Source organism: Rutilus rutilus, assembly GCF_951802725.1.
Source record: "Rutilus rutilus genome assembly, chromosome: 23".
NCBI classification, from domain to species: Eukaryota; Metazoa; Chordata; class Actinopteri; order Cypriniformes; family Leuciscidae; genus Rutilus; species Rutilus rutilus.
In genome coordinates, this window is record NC_140233.1 from 12,516,727 (window position 1) to 12,535,093 (window position 18,367).

An 18,367-nucleotide genomic window follows, 5' to 3' on the forward strand; every position below is an offset into this window, starting at 1 on the left:
TTGAACATTTTGTTTTAAGATTTTAAATTAACTTATATATATTCTAAAAGTCTACAAGGCCAAAAGTTCAAGAAACCTGGAAATACTTTTCTGGTGAGGACATGTGACTTATTAGATACTAAAACTGGCTTCAATTCCACAAAGCCAAAGATTGAATATGCCTTTTTAGAGAACCCAGATTAATCACAAAATCATCTGTCTATTCATAATTGTTTCCAAATCTGATCAACATTTTCCTTTTTCTGGCTTTCTTGTTTTTGCTCTCTCAGAGTGTGGTTAATCTAATTAGTGAACTACAGGAGCAGATGTGTAAATTCCAGGAGGAAATCAGCAATCGCATTCAGGAGCAGCGGGCCCTGGAGAGCATGGGGGAGAGTAGCACACGCGAGGCTCTCGACCAGAGCCCCGATGTGGGTCTTGGTGCCTCGGACGCTGAGGAATGCAGCTGCCGCTGTAGAAGCGGAGGAGAGAATGTAGGCAGATCCTCCATTACATGGTGGATTTACTTCAAGACCCTCTTTTACCCTTTTGCTCTACCCTAAAACATAACCATTCCCCCATCTCACTTTTGGACACTCCAACAGGAATTACTACTAACTGCCTCTTCCTACAGTGACCAATGTGTCTGCGGGCTCCACTGTGGGAATCTCATGGTTATTGGTGTTTGCATTGTGTTCTGATGAAAGAATGTAATTTATTTTGGGTGTAAACCTGCATGATGGATGCTCACTAACGCTAACGGTTGCTGAGTAGTTCCAGAGAGCTTCCAGAAGGGTTGTGGGCTTAGTGGTGACCCTATTAGATGTTTCCTCCTTGATCAGTTCTGTCAGTTTTTGAGGAGCCAAGGCATCTTTTTAAGAAACAAGCTTTCCGATGAATCTCCAGAGCTTTCTTGTATTTAACTGCACGGTGTGTGGGTTTCATGGGTCAATCCAAACCCTCTCCTCTGAATTTTCTTTGTATTGATATGAATGATCTTAGTGCAGAGCCCCTAAAGTGAATTTCGTATGGGAAAAGCCCCTGGAACTTTCGAGTGTGCATAAGAAAATTTGTGCACATGCACAAGTGAATCTTGGGGGTTTATTTTTTCTACAAAGTCAATTTAGGGGCTCCATACCTTAGATAGCTGTTGCCAAAGGGGTAGGATATTTGCCACCAAAAGGTAACGTGTCATTTTTCTTCTTTGCTTTTGTTCATTCTTTAGGCATTGCTACAAGAGCTTCGCCTTTTTAAGAGCAAAGTTGAAGAACTGGAGGGAGAGAAATCGCAATATGAGAGGAAGCTCAAAGCCACAAAGGTAATGTACTGTATATTAAATCTGACTCCTGTTAGCCTTCAGTCTACTAATTGGTGCTCTTGCGGTTGTGATTGGTTCATTATGAACTTCAACTACCACATCGGCATTTACTAACAGTCTCTTTAGCCATATTGGCTTAAACCCAAATGCAAACTCTCAATGCAACTTCTTTCTTTGATCTTGTAACTATTCTATACATACTAATTGGACTCTTTATTCAGTAGTTCATTGCACTCACAAATTCTTAAGCTCTCAGCATAATGAACATCCCTCTGGCTTTCTCTTCCTTCAGCTTTCTATCACCTATTCTCTCCATGTCTGTTACCAGTCGCTCATGACCAAACTTTCTACCCTGAAGCTCACGGTCGAGCACACTCAGGTAGAACGACAGCATTGGGAGGAGCGCTGTCGGACAGCTCAGGTGCTTAACCCCACTCCTTATCCCTTGCCATCCTCCCTGAGGAGTATGACACAAAGGAGAGGGTGATGATGATCCTGTCCAAAAATGGCACCCTCAGTACTTGCGTCCACAGCTTAATGTAGTGTTGCTGGATAACACCACTATAGAGATTGTTATAGAGTCCTTCAAGGTCCATTGAAGACATATGGGGAGTACCCTCTTGAATCATAAAATGGGACACCATAATGTCTCGTGGACCACAGGGAAACAAAAAAATTAAGAAGTGCCATTTTGGACAGGGTCGATTTCATTACATTTCCACCTCTGCTCAGGACTTGGAGGTCTACGTTTTCAACCGAGATTTTTCAAAGTTCCTTGAAAATATCCACTCCTTTGGTTGTTATGCCTCTCTGAGCTCCCAGTCTGAAACCCATTCTCTGTGTGTCTCTTGAACCCTCTTCCACCTATATTTGTTTTATTTCAGGGGCGTTCAATCTGGGCCACCATCCTGCAGAGTTTAGCTACAACCTCAATTAAACACACCTGAACCAGCTAATCTGGGTCTTCAGGATCTTCAGGAACTTTCAGGCCGGTGTGTTGGAGCTAAACTTTGCAGGAAGGTGGCCCTCCAGGAGCAAGATTGGACGCCCCTGGTTTATGTAATTGATTTACTCGGTCAGTTGTTGACAAGCTTTTTACGTGCACTGTGTAGTTTTGTGCAATAATCTTGCAGCTTCATGATCCCCAGTTCTTGTCTTGATCCTGCCCTTTTTAGACCGCTCACAATTGCTCTCAAGAGCGAGCTTCACATGGTCCAGTGGCAATCTTTTAAACCATGTTATGTGTGGAAGCAAGCAATATAGGGAAACCGTACGAGTGGATGGGCTACTAGAGATCATCCATTTGTGTTTGCCTCATGCTCATTGATGGAAGAATCATGTGTATGTTTGTGTTAGTATTTGCGTATTAGTTCAGGAATGCATTACTGCATCCTCCAGCAGATTGTAGGAATAAGGGTTGAGCAATTTAACATGGCGATATAAACAGATACGCACATCGTGTTCGTATATACATCCTTTCTGTAGACTTCATTACGTCTGGTTGTTTTTCTCTAGCCTGAAAATGCAAAAAAAAATCCCAAGTTTAGTCATATTTGCCTGTTACTACCCACTCAAGCTTCTCTCATGTTTGACTAAACAACGGCAGATGGGGGATGTTTATTTGTCGTTCCATTGGTGGCACAGAAATGATAGAAGGGTCATGTGTGATGCTATGTGCTAACATTTGAGCATTTACAAGGTTAGTATGCTCTGAGTATGCTGCCATAGAATTTTTAGCTAATCACAAACTTCTGATGTGATGGGGCTGACGTACATGTAATCTCTTCAAGCTTATGTAAATTGAGTAGAAAATCTGTTATCTTGATTTTAGCTTGCTAGGATGTTCATTAAGCTCAAAAGAAATAATTTTGCACCATTTTTTTTCAACTATGTAGCCTACTGTAGATCCAGCATAGCTAGTTGAATGTGTTTTCTGGGAAATCATATCAGAGAGTTCTGCTAGCATTTTGGTGGTGGTACTTTAAAGGTGCATTGCGCAAGTCTCTGAGTTTTTGCAGAACTATGCCCCCTTCTGGCGACACTTGAAACTGCAACCAGAGTTGTGCACGCGGTTACGTGGAGTTTGCGTTGGGGTTTGGGATGAACTAGAAGCCGGTCTCTTTGAATCCATCTTCTACTTTTGCAAAAGTCGCTTGAGTTGTCTTCGCTGATGCGGATAATGGCGGCGAATACACAAACCTGCCAGACATAGCCAGGTAAGCGTGAACGCGCATGACGTCACGCCCAGTCGATTCCGTCCCGAATCCCTCTTATTTATTTTACTGTACAGGATTATAGAGGCAATCGCAGTGATCATAGAAGGGCTCATTCAGCCCATCAGGCAATTGTTTAAGCATGTATGGGTTAGAAAAATGGGTATTTTTAACATGAAAAGTTGCTTAATGCACCTTTAATGGTTGAAATATGCTACAAAGACAGAAAGTGTTTGCTCTTCTGTGGTATCGCAACTTTTCTTCCTGCTTTGTGAAGATTTAGTGAGTGTTATGTGTGAAAGTGCTGTTGGTCAGCCCCAAAACGGTGAAGGTCATTTTATCCTTATTTAACCTTGTTGTGCCTGACTGTCACATTTGTGTTGTCAATGTTCAATTCTTCCGTTCTTCCAAAAAGCACTAATGTGATAAAGTCCATTTTGAATATCCACCATGATGTTGTGTAAAATGTGTGCCTTGTTGTCTTTCTTACATGAAAATGAATCAAAATCGTGGTTTAAGCTGAAGATGTTTTCACCATCTTTTGAAAGGTGCTAATCTGCTGAAGTGTTTCGTTTTTGTTAGACTGAGATTGCCAAACTCCAGCAGCTGCTTTCTACGAAAGATGCAGAAATCGAGTGTCTACAGAGTCAGCTTCTGTCCCGAGGAACCATCAACAATGACATCACAGAGAGAGGTACATCTAAGAAGATTAAATCCTAACGGTTGTCGAAGTGCTACAACATGCTAACAAGGCCTTAACCCAGAATAATTTAGCATTACATTACTAAAAGGCACTTTCCATGAATAGGCAACAAAAACAGGCCTGAAATTTAAGCCCTGATTTGTTTGAATTACTGTTGTTTTATACAATAAAAATGAAATGGTTAGTTCACTTAAAAATGTTCCCCGTTTGTGGAAAGTACCAAATACTAGCTGCATGGGAGTGACGGTGTGTGTTGGAAAATGTACATGTGAGTGTTGAAATTACTAACATGTGGCTTTTTTTGGTAATCACTGTGGCCTCTGGTCTTCAACGCTCCCTGTTGTAGAGGAAGTGTATAAGAAAAAGCTGAGAGACAAACGTAAGCGCACATTTCAGATCAACATCTCAGATCCTCCCATGCTGTACCCCAACTTGATTCAACTGCCCTTCAGCGTGTCTCTGTCAATCTGGCTAATGTACACTGGCATGCTGTCAAGCCTGTCGCACACATCCCCTCAGTGGCTACCTGGGTGTGTGTGTGTGTGTGTGTGTGTGTGTGTGTGTGTGTGTGCGTGCGTGGAGGGGTTGTTAAGTGTCTGATTCATGCTTGTCGTCACACCCTGCAGCCACTCATTGCTTTCCCATGGGTCTGTGAGCTAAAACTCATTCTTTACTATTAATGTAGGGCTAGGGCAATGGCCAGTTCAGAGAAAAGAAATAGATGAATCAACTAATCACCTCACATCTACTCTATGTTGCTGAACTTCATTCTTCATTGTACCACTAAGCAGCTAATCTTATAATTTGTGCATTATTAACAGCTCAGTAGTAAATGTATTCTATTGACTCAAGTCTTACTCAGTCATAATAAATACTTGGACCTTCTACTGAATGTAATACTTTTTATGTGATGTTAAATATATATTATGAATATTTTTTATTTTTTTTTATTTTACCGTAGCTCAGGAAGATTTGGTTAATTCTCGTGAATCAAAGTATAATTCTATTGAATCTATTTGTCCTAAACTTTTAATTTTTCATGTGTAGAGGAATATACAGTTAAATCTGTTGCACATTACTATGTTTTTGTATGGTAAATCAGGGTGCAATTTATTTATTTTTTTTGTGTACATTTTCCTGTTCAAATTTGATGCTGTCAGCTTAGATATCATTGTTTGTTTGTTAAAAAACTCGAAAAATGTGTCTCTGATTAAATTGTGAATTATATCATAAATATATTCATATATCTAGAAAGATATCCATTTAAGTTTCTACAGTGTAGCTTGCTTCTAGTTTAACTACAGTACATTGAATGCTGTAATGCTAATCATAATTTAAAGTTTACCATAATGATGTAATGGTGCATATGAACTGAGTTTTGCTCTTTATGTTCCAGATCAAGAGTTACAGCGGTTGAAAACTGGAATGGAGACGCTGATAGCTGCCAATAATGAAAAGGTAAGTCAGTATCTGTGCACTTGGCATTGGTTAACAAAATCTGTAGGAAGCAACATGCATCTTGTGACATTTCGAGTGGTTTGCTGATGGACTGAACATCTACTCCATTTTGTTTCTGTAGGATCGCCACATAGATGAACTCAATGTTCTTTTGGGCCAGTACAGAAAATTGAAGGATGGCTTGGCCCTTTCTCAAGGTACGTGGTTATTTGTTGGACAACCTTTGCCTAAAACACCATCTTGCTTCTTCAATGTTTTAGTCACCTTTGCTCGATGAATTTGACCCAAAACAAAGCTGGAGCTGATTCTGTTTCTCTCTCCCTTCAGTGACCAACGATACGTTGCTGTCTGGCAGCAGTGAAGAGGATCTTTCTGGCAACCGAAAAATAAGAGCCCTGACCCATAGAGTGTACTCGGACATCATCAGATCAGAACTACAGGTAATGTTTCAAAGGGGTCATATCATGAAAAACGGTATATTCTTGCTTCCCTTTCTAGTACAATCAGGCCATTTATGGAAAAACAGTAAGACTGTTATAAGATTGTCCGTGTTTTCATATCAATTAATTAAATTAAGAAAATAAGAAATTAAGCAATAGTAGTTTTATGTAGAAGTCTTACTCTATTGTTCAAAAGTTTGGGGTCAGTAAGATTTTTAAAACGTTTATGGAAGAAGTCTCTTATGCTTACCAAGGCTGCATTATTGCTGCATATTTTATCAAAAATACAGTTATATTGTGAAATATTATTATAATGTTGTACAATGTAATTTATTCCTGTGATGGTAAAGCTGAATTTTCAGAAGTCATTACTCCAGTGACATGATCCTTCAGAAATCATTCCAATGTGCTGATTTGCTGCTCAAGAAACATTTCGTATTATCAATGTTGAAAACAGTTGTACTGTAGAAACCATGATACGTTATTTTTCCAGTTTTCTTTAATAAATAGTTCAAAAGAACAGCATTTATTTAAAATAGAAATATTTTGTAACATTATATCATCTTTACTGTGACTTTTGATTAATTTAATCCATTCTTACTGAATAAAACCATTAATTTCTTTCAAAAACAAAAATCGTTCTGACCCAAATATTTTAGTGTATGTGTAGTAGAAACAGTCAGTTTAATTTGACATTGTCAGAGCGAATCAGTAAAATGATTGTGGAAAAACTACATTGGGCCCTATCTTGCACCCAGCGCAATTGACTTTGTACACAACGCATGTATCATTCCTATTTTGCACCCGCGCACAGCGGACTTTTCCCTCCACAGACGCACGCCGGTAAATTAGGAAATGAACTTGCGCTCCCGGGGGCGGTGCAGCGAAAAGAGGAGGCGTGTTCCGGCGCAAACGTTCCCTGGTGCTATTTTGTAGGTTTAGAAAACAATTCCGCCACTGACTTTAGACTAGGTTTTTCCTGGTCAGTGGCGGAATTGTTTTCTATTGTTATCGCGTTGCGCATGTTATTCATATGCTATTTTAAGGGCGTATGCTTGGTCATAATCAATGTAGCGTGTGCACAACGCGCATGCACTTTGCTTATCTTATCTACACACAGACGCAGCAGTTCTCATTTTTAGAAAACCATAGGCTACATTATTACAAGGAAAAATATTAACACACGAGGGAAATCATTGTTGTGTCCATGAAGATGTGAAAAAATAGGCATAAATCTAGCTTACACATTTACCCACATTTTTATACGCCTGTTTAACCGAAGCTATTTTGGGTGGGTTTCTCCCATCCCCATACAATGTCACTTCTCTGTGTTTTACGGCACTGACGAGAACATCGGTCTCCTCGGCTGTGAACCGCTCCTGGCGTGCGCCTGGCAAATCCGCCGTTATAATAGCAATCCGCCATGGAACAAGCGCGCCTGCTCTTAAAGGGAATGTGAGATGTCGCTCTGATTGGTTTATTTCACGTTACGCCCAAACCACACCTATGAACAATGACGCTACTTCAGACCAACCCATTTTAGATTTGCGTCGGGCGCAAGAGTCATTTATCCCGCTGGTACAATAGCAACAGCGCCCAAGACCCGCCCACAAAGTTACTTGCGTTTCGTGCTTGATACTTGCGTTTCAGATCGTTAAAATAGGGCCCATTATGTTTGTTTTTGGTACAAGAAACCTTGACTAATATTATAAGTTGACTTCAGGGGAAACATAAAATGCAAAAGCAAAGATTGTATCCAATTTGGTCCATATTTCTATTCAACTTTAGTCAGGTTTAATGTTCCTGCTGTTCCCAATGACAATTTCTATTTATTTTCCTCTGCATAGATGTCTTCCCGAGGCCCGTCGCCACTCCTGGTCTCTCCTCCATGTCTTCAGAGGGAACTGGACTCCAGGTGAGCGAGAGGTTGTATTATTAACAGTACACTGATGATAGCAGAGTCTCAGAGGTCTCAGTGGGACGCTTTACTTAAAGGCATCTATGGGAGAAGGACCCTTTTGCTGCAAACTCGCTGTCCCAATCGTTCACCCAAGCTAATGTGATTTTGTCACCTCTATCTCTCTTCCTTGCACTCCATCCCATTCTATCCTTCTCCGGCCCAGCTGTCGCAGTATACAGCCCTCCATGGAGACCTCGATGGTATCCATTGGCGATTTGGGCTTTTACAGCAGACAATGGCAAGTGCAGTGTGTGTGCTTGTGCGTGTTTAAGAGGCTTTCTAATGTAGCAGTGGCTTTTTGTTGTCATGTCATTGCCATACGCCACACACACGCTGTTTACACGCATCAATCTAGTCTAGGATGACTGAGGATTCCGATTGGACCTCTGGTGTATGTAATTATATTAAGACATTATGCCCCCCCCCCCCCCCCCCCCCAAAAAAAAACTGTCAGTTTCTAGATGTATTGTTTTTTGCAGTATTTTAGCAACTAGAAAAATAAAAATAAAATAAAACTGAAAGTTCAAAAGAACAGCATTTATTTAAAATAGAAATCTTTTGTAACATTACAAATATCTTTAATGTGACTTGATTGATTTAATGCATCCCTACTGAATAAAAGCATTTTTTCTTTTAAAAAACATAATTTCTTACATTGTGAAAGGAAAAAAAGAAATGATAAAAAAAAATATATATATATATTTTTTTTGTGTGTGTGTTTTTTTCCCCCACATAATTTAATAATGCAGTCTTGCCTTGAGATTTCAAATGTCAAATCACTAATTGCATTTTAAATGTATATTTGACTGGAAAGATGTCATTGTCACCTTGAAAATGGTTTTGTCATTTTAATGTGCTTTTGAAAATTAAATAGAAAATCATAGTTTTCATTTTAATCATATATCATTTAATCATATATATATATATATATATATATATATATATATATATATATATATATAAATTATGGGTGTGTCCGAAATATACATTTATTAATATACCTTAAATGTATGAATTTATTAATTAGTATACATACACATTTATTTTAACATACATGCATACATATATATATATATAATGGGAAGGTTTTAGGCTACATATAAAGCTAGTTCATAATGTTTTTGGTTCTTGTTTTTTTTTAACCATGTGTACTGTGCTTCCAGTGTAGACATTTGTTAGTCCATGATAACCTGAACCAATGAGATGCTCTAAGTCCGCAATAACGTAAGCATAGCTTGTTTAATATAATTGTTCATGGTTTTATTTTCAGGTCGCTGCAGCGAATGCTGTCCACCAGCTTGGAAGAGCTCCAAAGTGGAAGCTTACAGATGGTACAAAAACCTGAATCATTTTCGTTCTAAATAAACGTGACTCTTGCCAACTAACTCATCTCATTAACAAAATGCTTTTAGTATGAATGTCTCAAATCTCTTTAATACTAGATTTACATTAACAATTGTGCTTTGTTGTGTTTTAACAAATGACGTGACTCACCTAACTGAGTGTATGTTTGTGTGTTTATACTGTTGGTTTTTCTTAAGCATGTAGTGGGCCAACCAGTAGAGGCTGTTTTAGAGGTACTACAAGCTAACATGAACCAATAAAACTAAAGCAAACATAACCACAACAATAGCCTTTGCTGTATGCATTAATTAACATCACATATGCTTTTCTTTTTGTTTGCATGGCTTATTTAATAAAAATGCTTATTAACGAGAAAACACTTACACCTGATAGTAGGCTAGTGTTCGTTATAGTCATTCTAATAAAATGTGTATTTATTTATTATATCATGTATCATTTTTCATTAAATTCTAAAGCTGTTTGTAATTATTATAAATTGATATGGTTAATATAATTAATATACTGTAGCAACATAAAAATCTTATGATAAATATTTAATCGCTAAGATAAATAAATTTCTTCTGCAGAACCGATATACTCCAGAAAATAACAAATACCAGACGCTCCCGGGCAAGTTTAGTCGTCCGGAGCAGAATGGCGTGAGACTTCTGCCGTCTTCCCCTCTACAGCTGTCTCCTGATGAAAGTGAAGACAGTGAATTCAACCTAAGTAAGCAATCGTCTCACAGCACCCAGAATTCCTGGTCAAAATCATTTTTCACATGGGCTGTGTCTGAAAGCAAATAAAAGTGAGCAAGCATAGATTTAATGTGTACAATGTTTATTTCTGGTTAGAAATTGAGTCATAATATATTAAATTCTATTCATGTTTTATAGATAGAGTGAGTGAGTGAGTGTGTGTGTGTATGTATGTATATATATATATATATATATACAGTGCTATGCATAAGTGAATACACCCATGCTAAAGTTGACTAAAAAGAGGAATAAAAAATCATATTTTGGAAATTGAACTTAATGCCTTAATTTAAAAAATTAGGAAAAATCCAACCTTTAAGGACACCAATTTTCTTTGTGAATGAATAATGTATCGTAAATAAATAAATGTTCTTCCTTAAAATACATGGTGCATAAGTGTGTACACCCCTATGTTAAATTCCCATAGAGGCAGGCAGATTTTTTTTTTTAAGTTTTTTTTTTTATTTTTTTTTTTTTTAGGATACTATGCATCCTGATAAAGTTCCCTTGGCCTTTGGAATTAAAATAGCCCCACATCATCACATAGCCTTCACCATACCTAGAGATTGGCATGGTTTTATTTCAGTTAGCCTAAAAGCTAGTTTGATTTGCATTGAGAGATGATCTTATGGAAAGTACCCCATGCCAATCTCTAGGTATGGTGAAGGCTATGTGATGATGTGGGGCTATTTTAATTCCAAAGGCCAAGGGAACTTTATCAGGATGCATAGTATCCTAAAAAAAAATTTTTTTTAATTCTTAAAAATAAAAATCTGCCTGCCTCTATGGGAATTTAAAATAGGGGTGTACTCACTTATGCACCATGTATTTTAAGGAAGAACATTTATTTATTTACGATACATTATTCATTCACAAAGAAAATTGGTGTCCTTAAAGGTTGGATTTTTCCTAATTTTTTAAATTAAGGCATTAAGTTCAATTTCCAAAATATGATTTTTTATTCCTCTTTTTAGTCAACTTTAGCATGGGTGTATTCACTTATGCATTGCACTGTATATATATATTTATTTATGTTAAAATAAATGTGTATATATGTATACAAATGAATAAATTCATACATTTTACTTTTTAGGTATATTAATAAATGTATCTTTTGGACACACCCATAATGTCTGTTTTATACCATGACCTTTGACCTTCTTAACACTGTGTAACCTCAATCGTATTTGACCGTGCTTGTTTGCTTTTCCATTTTCTGAGCTCAACATACTGTATTCTTACTACTTTTGTGCTCTAAGCTTTAACAGCTTTTTTAACACTACGGTGTCTTTGCATGGGCTTCTGTGTATCTTCCCTTTACTCTTTCTCTCGAACTAATCCATCTCTCGGGCTGTGTGGCTGTCTCCGCACACGTTTCCCCTCTCTCGCTCCGTGCGAAGATCGCTGCCGAAGCGCCAGCGCTCCAGCTTTAGGTATTGTCCTCTCAATCTCACGTTAGCATGCGACCACAGAACACACTCTTGCTGTGTCATATTGGATTTAACCTAAGCTCTCCTATCCTGATTCTTTAAAGCTGAAAGCAGAGTTTTTTCTCTCTCTCACACTCACACTCTCTCCCTCTCCTCTCAGAGATTAGACTTTGTTAATGTGAGCCTTGCTGCTTTACTTTGAGTTTAAACTGGTGCCATGTGATGAAAATATAATGTACTGTATATGGAAAAATATATATATTTGTGGCAAAAGCCAACAATACATTGTATGGGTCAAAATTATTGATTTTTCTTTTATGCCAAAAATCATTAGGATATTAAGTAAAGATCATGTTCCATGAAGATATTTTGTAAATTTCCTACCGTAAATATAAAACATTTATTTTTGTGAGTGAATGCAGCACAATCGCAAACATAACTGGACAACTTTAAAGGCGATTTTCTCAATGTTTCGATTTTATTTGCACACTCAGATTCCAGATTTTCAAATAGTTGTATCTCGGCCAAATATTGTCCTATCCTAACAAACAATACATAAATGGAAAGCTTATTTATTGACCCATGTGACTGGTTTTGTGGTCCAGGGTCACATTTTATTAATCAATTTACAGTATATCTAATCTAATCTAATCATTGAATTGAATTATTATTCAATTATGATATAATTGAATTGAATAATCCATTATTAAATAAATTATATTATAAAAGGTTAAACAATAATTTTGATTATTTTTTTGGAATGTCTAAGGAGTTAAAATAAGTACCAGTGGCATGGATTATCATTATTATTAGTAGTAGTATTATTGTATACACTCATATACCCTGCTTTAAATTATATTAGATTTTTCTTATATATTTTCTTATTTTCTATTTAATCAGCAGCAAAGGCTATTTTAAAAAAGTATTATTCTACATATCTAAATGCATATCTAAAACAGCATTGTGATGTTAGTTTTTCCTTTTTTTCCTTCTGCTCTCTTGCATGGCTAATATTTGGCGCAGGGCCGCGGAGAAAGCATGATCAGTTTGTGGTTGGTGGGTACAGATAGAATGTGTATTCAGTCCAATAGTGAACCTATAAAAACATAGAAACACATAAACCTATCAGAACAAGTGGATTACTTCCTGTTCACAGGAAAGACAGAGAAGACAGATGACTCAACCTTGTCTGACCTTTCGCCAATGTCATCTGGAGTAGAATCAGGTCAACAGTCCCCTGTTTCACCAGAGCACAAGAAGAATCAGAAAGGCATCCGAAAACTATGGGGAAAGTGAGTTGGTTGTTGACAGACAACATTCGATAAGCATTTATGTTTCAAAATGTGATATATATTTTAAATGAGCATAGGACAAAAGTTGATTTCTTGATTGGATCATGAAAAGTGGGGTGTTACTATTGTTTCGTCTCACTCTTTTTTCCTCTGCTTCACAGGATCAGGAGAACCCAGTCTGGCAGTCTTCCAGCTGACGGTTCTGATTCGGATTTTAAGAGAGGGGGTTTCAGAGCCACGGCCGGCCCACGACTCGCCTGCCTGGGCATCGGTTCTTCAGCGCGGTATCTAAAGCACATACATGAGATCTGTTCTGAGAAATGTGTAAGCACCTTCATTCCTGTTTCTCATATTCTACATTTGTGTTCTGCAGTGACACGAACGCCCCCTTCTCGAAATGGTCATGTGATCAGGTGTGCGCATGGATGGAGGACTCTGGCATGGGTCAGTACGTGCATATGGCCAGACAGTGGGTGACCAGCGGTCAGACTCTACTCTCTGCCTCCTCGCAGGACGTAGAGAAGGTGAGAGATACTTCATACAAGATATCAGCACATGTTTGAAAGACTTTGGGATAAAGAACATATGCAGACCTGTGGTTTCAGGTTGTAACAATCTGATATCCTCATGCAACATCTGGCGGTTCCTGTAAAATGATTTAGCTATGCCTCTCGCCTCAGGTCGTTGTGGTGCCACTCAAATTCTGGTTTGGTTCTACCTGCCAGGGCAGCTTTAACCTCTGTTCCACGCCAGTAATGCTGCGCGACTTACTCATTTGTTCTGCCTTCATACTCACTCAATTAAATGTTCGACTTTACACTTCCTTAATTGAACGCTTGAAAAAAAATGTCATTCCTTGATATTGATAGATTTCATTACCAAATAAATAATATGCTGTCACAACCATCTTGATTTTTGAATTGATTTTCACATTTAGGATCTGGGAATTAAACATCCGCTACACAAGAAGAAACTCCAGCTGGCTCTACGCTCCTTCAGCACCAAAATCACAGAGAAATCCTCTGAACTCGACCACATCTGGGTCACACGTATGTACCTATGAACAAATCAATTTTCATCACTCTTTTTTGTTTTGTTTGTGGCACATATGGAGGATTTGGAGTGCTGCTTAAAAATAAAATGAAGAAACCAATGAACAGTAATAATTAAAGGTATAGCGGGGGATTTTCTTTTTCCGGGTGGATCATCAAGACTATTGGTCCTCCTAAGTGTCAATCATTCTGGTGATATGTTTACGTAAGGCCGTCATACGTGCTCGTGCACACGATTCACACGATGGCGTGTGCTCAAAACACAGGTTGGGCTTCCCACTTCCCACTCAGTCGCAAAGTTTCTACTTGACAGATAAAGTTTGGCATGCTATTTGGAGAAATCCATTTAAAATCACTGCTAGTAAAAGTTAATGTAAGCTATGATTAGCTCGTGCATGCTCTCTCGTGCACACGTTTAATAGGCGTTCCCTTTCGGGAGCAGGTAGAGTGTTGCATGTGCATTTTTTCAAAAAGTGGAGAGGGCGGTTCTTTTCTAAAATTCGGGAAAATCCTCCGTTATACCTTTAACATATCAATAATGTAAATAAATCTAGCACCTTTTAAAGTAGAAAAATAAATAGTCTATATACATAGTATAAATAAGTAAATGCTACATTTAAATTTAATTTTATAAAGCATTTACAACTGGCTTTATTAACTACATTTTAAAACATGAATTAAATACATATTTATAAATGAATGTCTTTAATTGTCAATTTGAAAAGTTATTTATTTGAAGGTTTTGTGACTGAATAAAGTGATAATTGATTGCTTAATTTTTTTTTTTTAGGTGACCCTGCTAGTGCTCTATACATAGATATTTTAGAAAATATAAATAAGGAATTACAGTTACACTCATATAAAGACAACATGTTATTTCTACACAGGATGGCTGGATGATATCGGATTACCGCAGTACAAAGACCAGTTTCATGACGGACGTGTGGACGGTAGAATGCTGCAGTACTTGACAGTGGTAAATATCTTTTGTTAACCTTTAGTGCCTTGCCAATCAAATTAAAGGTCTGGAATTAATGTACAGTATCAACTGAGATTAATATTGGTACTATGTTTCATTTTCAGAATGATCTGCTGTTCATGAAAGTCACCAGTCAACTTCATCATCTCAGCATCAAGTGTGCTATCCATGTCCTACATGTAAACAAGTTCAACCCCAACTGCCTCAAAAGAAGACCTGGAGATGAGGTGTGGATGAAATAAACAGAAAACAAAGAGAGGGCAATCTACTTCTGCACGTCCAGGACTAATAATGCACATTATGGATATGCTAATTCATGTTGTTTTGACAGAATAAGACATCCCCTTCTGAGGTCGTCCAGTGGTCCAATCACCGTGTGATGGAGTGGCTCAGATCAGTTGACCTGGCAGAATACGCCCCCAACCTGAGAGGCAGCGGAGTGCATGGAGGACTTATAGTGAGTAACTCAAATCAAACTTACCGTTACTAATTTAAGGTGAATAAATAATTTCTGCGACACTAGTGGCACTTAGCGGAATTAGAAAAATAAAGCATATTTGCAAACGCCTCTTTTACGCTTTGCGCCTCCCCCAACTCGAACATCACGAAGGCATGTATTAAACGGGTAAAAGTACACTAATTTCACTAACAGTACATATGAGGAATACTTTTAGCTGTGCTATGTCTCATGAGTAAGCAATTGAGTTGGCTAACACTTTGTCTAGAGCAAATGTGAGCGTCTCGCTTATGTTTTGTAACGCATTGCATCGCAATTCCCCGTTCGCTTTGACGTGTTCGTGACTCGTTTAATCTTTGAAGGTCTAAATGCAGTGAATTTTGGATTGCACTTCTGTACCCAAACTTGCACTATTGGTTGGGCTGGAAAGAGATTGACGGATCTGAGCGGACAGCTCTCAGTGTTTTGATGGTGCCTGGGAGGCTCAACATGTTAAGTTTTGGAGGAGATAAACCCATTAATAGCATATTAATGATGAAAAATAAACTGGGTTGAGCGAATGTATTTTACCATAAAAAAAAAAATCTCTTACTTCACCTTTAATGAAAGGTTGTGGGCTCTTTTCACTTGGGCCGCTAAACAACTAGCAAATCGACAACCTTAGCCACCCTATAGCAACGCCCAACAACACCGTAGCAACCATGCAGAACATCCAAGCAAATGCATATGAACAGATAAAATACACTGGGAGCACCTAAGCAATCTCTTAGCATCCTAGCAACCACCCGAAACTCCCTAGTAACCTTATACAAAACACTAACAAATGCACATCAACACCCTAAATCCTGGTCAGAATGCCATACAAAATGCATTGCCACCTGCTATAAATCACTCAGAACACCTTAGCAACCCCATAGCAACGCCCCAAGCAACACCTTAGCAAAACCCACTCAGAATTTCATGACATAACTTTATAGAAACTCCCTAGAAACTATCACGAAATGCCCTAGCAATAATCTAGAACACCCTAGAAAAGGCATTGCAACAAACTAAAAACCACTCAAAACACCTTAGCAACCCCATAGCAACACCCTAGCTAAAACCACTCAGAACTTCATTACATAACTTCATAGAAACTCCCTAGAAACTATCATGAAATGCCCTAGAAATCATCTAGAACACCCTAGAAAATGCATCGCAACAAGCTACAAACACCCAGAACAACTTAGCAACCTCATAGCGAAAACCACTCAGACCACCCTAGCAAATTCATAGCAAAACCCTGAAAACTATTCAGAACTCCATATTTGGGATATTTGTTTAATGTATTTCTTGCTTCGGATTATGATTTATAATTTTTTTTGTCAGATCTTGGAACCTCGTTTTAACTCGGACACCCTTGCGATGCTCCTGAACATCCCCCCGCAGAAGACTCTGTTGAGAAGGCACCTGGCCACTAATTTCAACACGCTGGTGGGCTCTCAGGCTCAGCAAGAGAAACAGGAGTTCTTGGAATCATCAAGCTACACGCCGCTAACCACCACCGCAAAAGTCCGGGTAAGAAAAGCAGTTCACATTTGCTGACCACATCTTTAGAAACACCTTAATCCCTGCCAACCGTACACCTCAGAATGAAGAAGCAAGCCCTTACACATGTAAATACAGACTCCTGCTTCAGCAGCCTGATTCGTGTTTAAGCTCAGCTGATGCAGCACACGTGTTTTGACACTTAGATTTTGCTTAGGCCATCTATACGGAATGTGCTGAGCGAATGGTCCTACAGTGGGTAACATACTTACAAAGCACAATGCAGCTTTAGACGAAACATTTAGTTCACCTTCGTCTTTTGCCAACCATTCATTTTTCATGATAAGAGAAAGAATGTGTGGTTGTTTTTTTTAGATAAATTATTTCCGGTAAGGATGACGTGACATTAAAGGGTCTCTTATTGTTGTTCTTTTGCCTCTGCTTATACTATTTTGAGTCTTTTACAAAAAATTTCAACTGATCCTGGAGATTCATGGACTGGATTTGTCTCAATATTTGGCACCGTTTCCGATTATGATAATTTGATGAATCGCAGTGTATCCTATCATATTTGCTGAGATTTATTAATCATTAACATTTAATCTTGTTAACATTTATTACAATCATAAGTTGCATCTGTTAACATTGATCCCTAATCCCTAATCCCTGATCCCTAAACCCACCCCTAAACCTACCAATCTACACCCCCTGATCCCTAAACCCACCCTTAAACCTACCAATCTACACCCCCTGATCCCTAAACCCACCCCTAAACCTACCAATCTCCACCCCTTAGATCTGGATCCAACTCCTCCCACCTTACATATACCTAAACCTACCCATCTCCACCCCCTGATCCCTAAACCTACCAATCTACACCCCCTGATCCCTAAACCCACCCCTGAACCTTCCAATCTCCACCCCTTAGATCTGGATCCAACTCTTCCCACCTTACATATACCTAAACCTACCCATCTCCACCCCCTGATCCCTAAACCCACCCCTAAACCTTCCAATCTCCACCCCTTAGATCTGGATCCAACTCCGCCCCCTGGATCTTGTGTACTGCAGTGAGGTGCTACTGACATCATTTAACAAAAATGTGCAATATATATTTTTACAGCATTTATGAACTTTTATTAGTAATTTAACTTGTATTAACTTTTGTTAATTCACTGTGAACTAACATGAATATTTCTATTAACTAAAATTAAGTAATGTTAACAGATGCAACTTATGATTGTAATAAATGTTAACAAGATTAAATGTTAATGATTAACAAGATTAATAAATGCTGTAGTAGTTTTCAGAATTTTCCCACAAACTTTATTTTATATTATATTATATTATAAGAGTATATTACTTTTATACTCTTTTATACTCTTTTTGTCTAAATAGAAAATAAAACACAAACATTTTACATGATACAAGTGAATTCTGGGCATCATAACAGTATG

At 38.1% G+C, this 18,367-nt stretch overlaps 1 protein-coding gene across 21 annotated transcripts in view; it reads left to right on the forward strand.

The window, feature by feature from the left end:
• ppfibp2b (PPFIA binding protein 2b) overlaps positions 1-18,367 on the forward strand; it is a 58,654-nt gene that overhangs the window by 39,301 nt on the left and 986 nt on the right. For 2 of the 21 annotated variants that reach the window (XM_084396632.1, XM_084396633.1), the window contains exons 7-25: positions 270-473; positions 1,205-1,297; positions 4,093-4,204; positions 4,560-4,592; positions 5,610-5,671; positions 5,793-5,868; positions 5,999-6,111; positions 7,959-8,026; positions 8,235-8,309; positions 9,342-9,402; positions 10,003-10,144; positions 12,760-12,895; positions 13,057-13,179; positions 13,269-13,419; positions 13,833-13,944; positions 14,835-14,923; positions 15,031-15,153; positions 15,258-15,383; positions 16,752-16,940. In XM_084396632.1, the coding sequence (XP_084252758.1) occupies positions 270-473; positions 1,205-1,297; positions 4,093-4,204; positions 4,560-4,592; positions 5,610-5,671; positions 5,793-5,868; positions 5,999-6,111; positions 7,959-8,026; positions 8,235-8,309; positions 9,342-9,402; positions 10,003-10,144; positions 12,760-12,895; positions 13,057-13,179; positions 13,269-13,419; positions 13,833-13,944; positions 14,835-14,923; positions 15,031-15,153; positions 15,258-15,383; positions 16,752-16,940 (2,088 nt within the window). Of the gene's footprint in view, positions 1-269; positions 474-1,204; positions 1,298-4,092; positions 4,205-4,559; positions 4,593-5,609; positions 5,672-5,792; positions 5,869-5,998; positions 6,112-7,958; positions 8,027-8,234; positions 8,310-9,341; positions 9,403-9,612; positions 9,649-10,002; positions 10,145-12,626; positions 12,660-12,759; positions 12,896-13,056; positions 13,180-13,268; positions 13,420-13,832; positions 13,945-14,834; positions 14,924-15,030; positions 15,154-15,257; positions 15,384-16,751; positions 16,941-18,367 lie in introns of all 21 variants that reach the window. The other 19 variants (XM_084396621.1, XM_084396628.1, XM_084396635.1 and 16 more) reach the window with 17 other exon arrangements.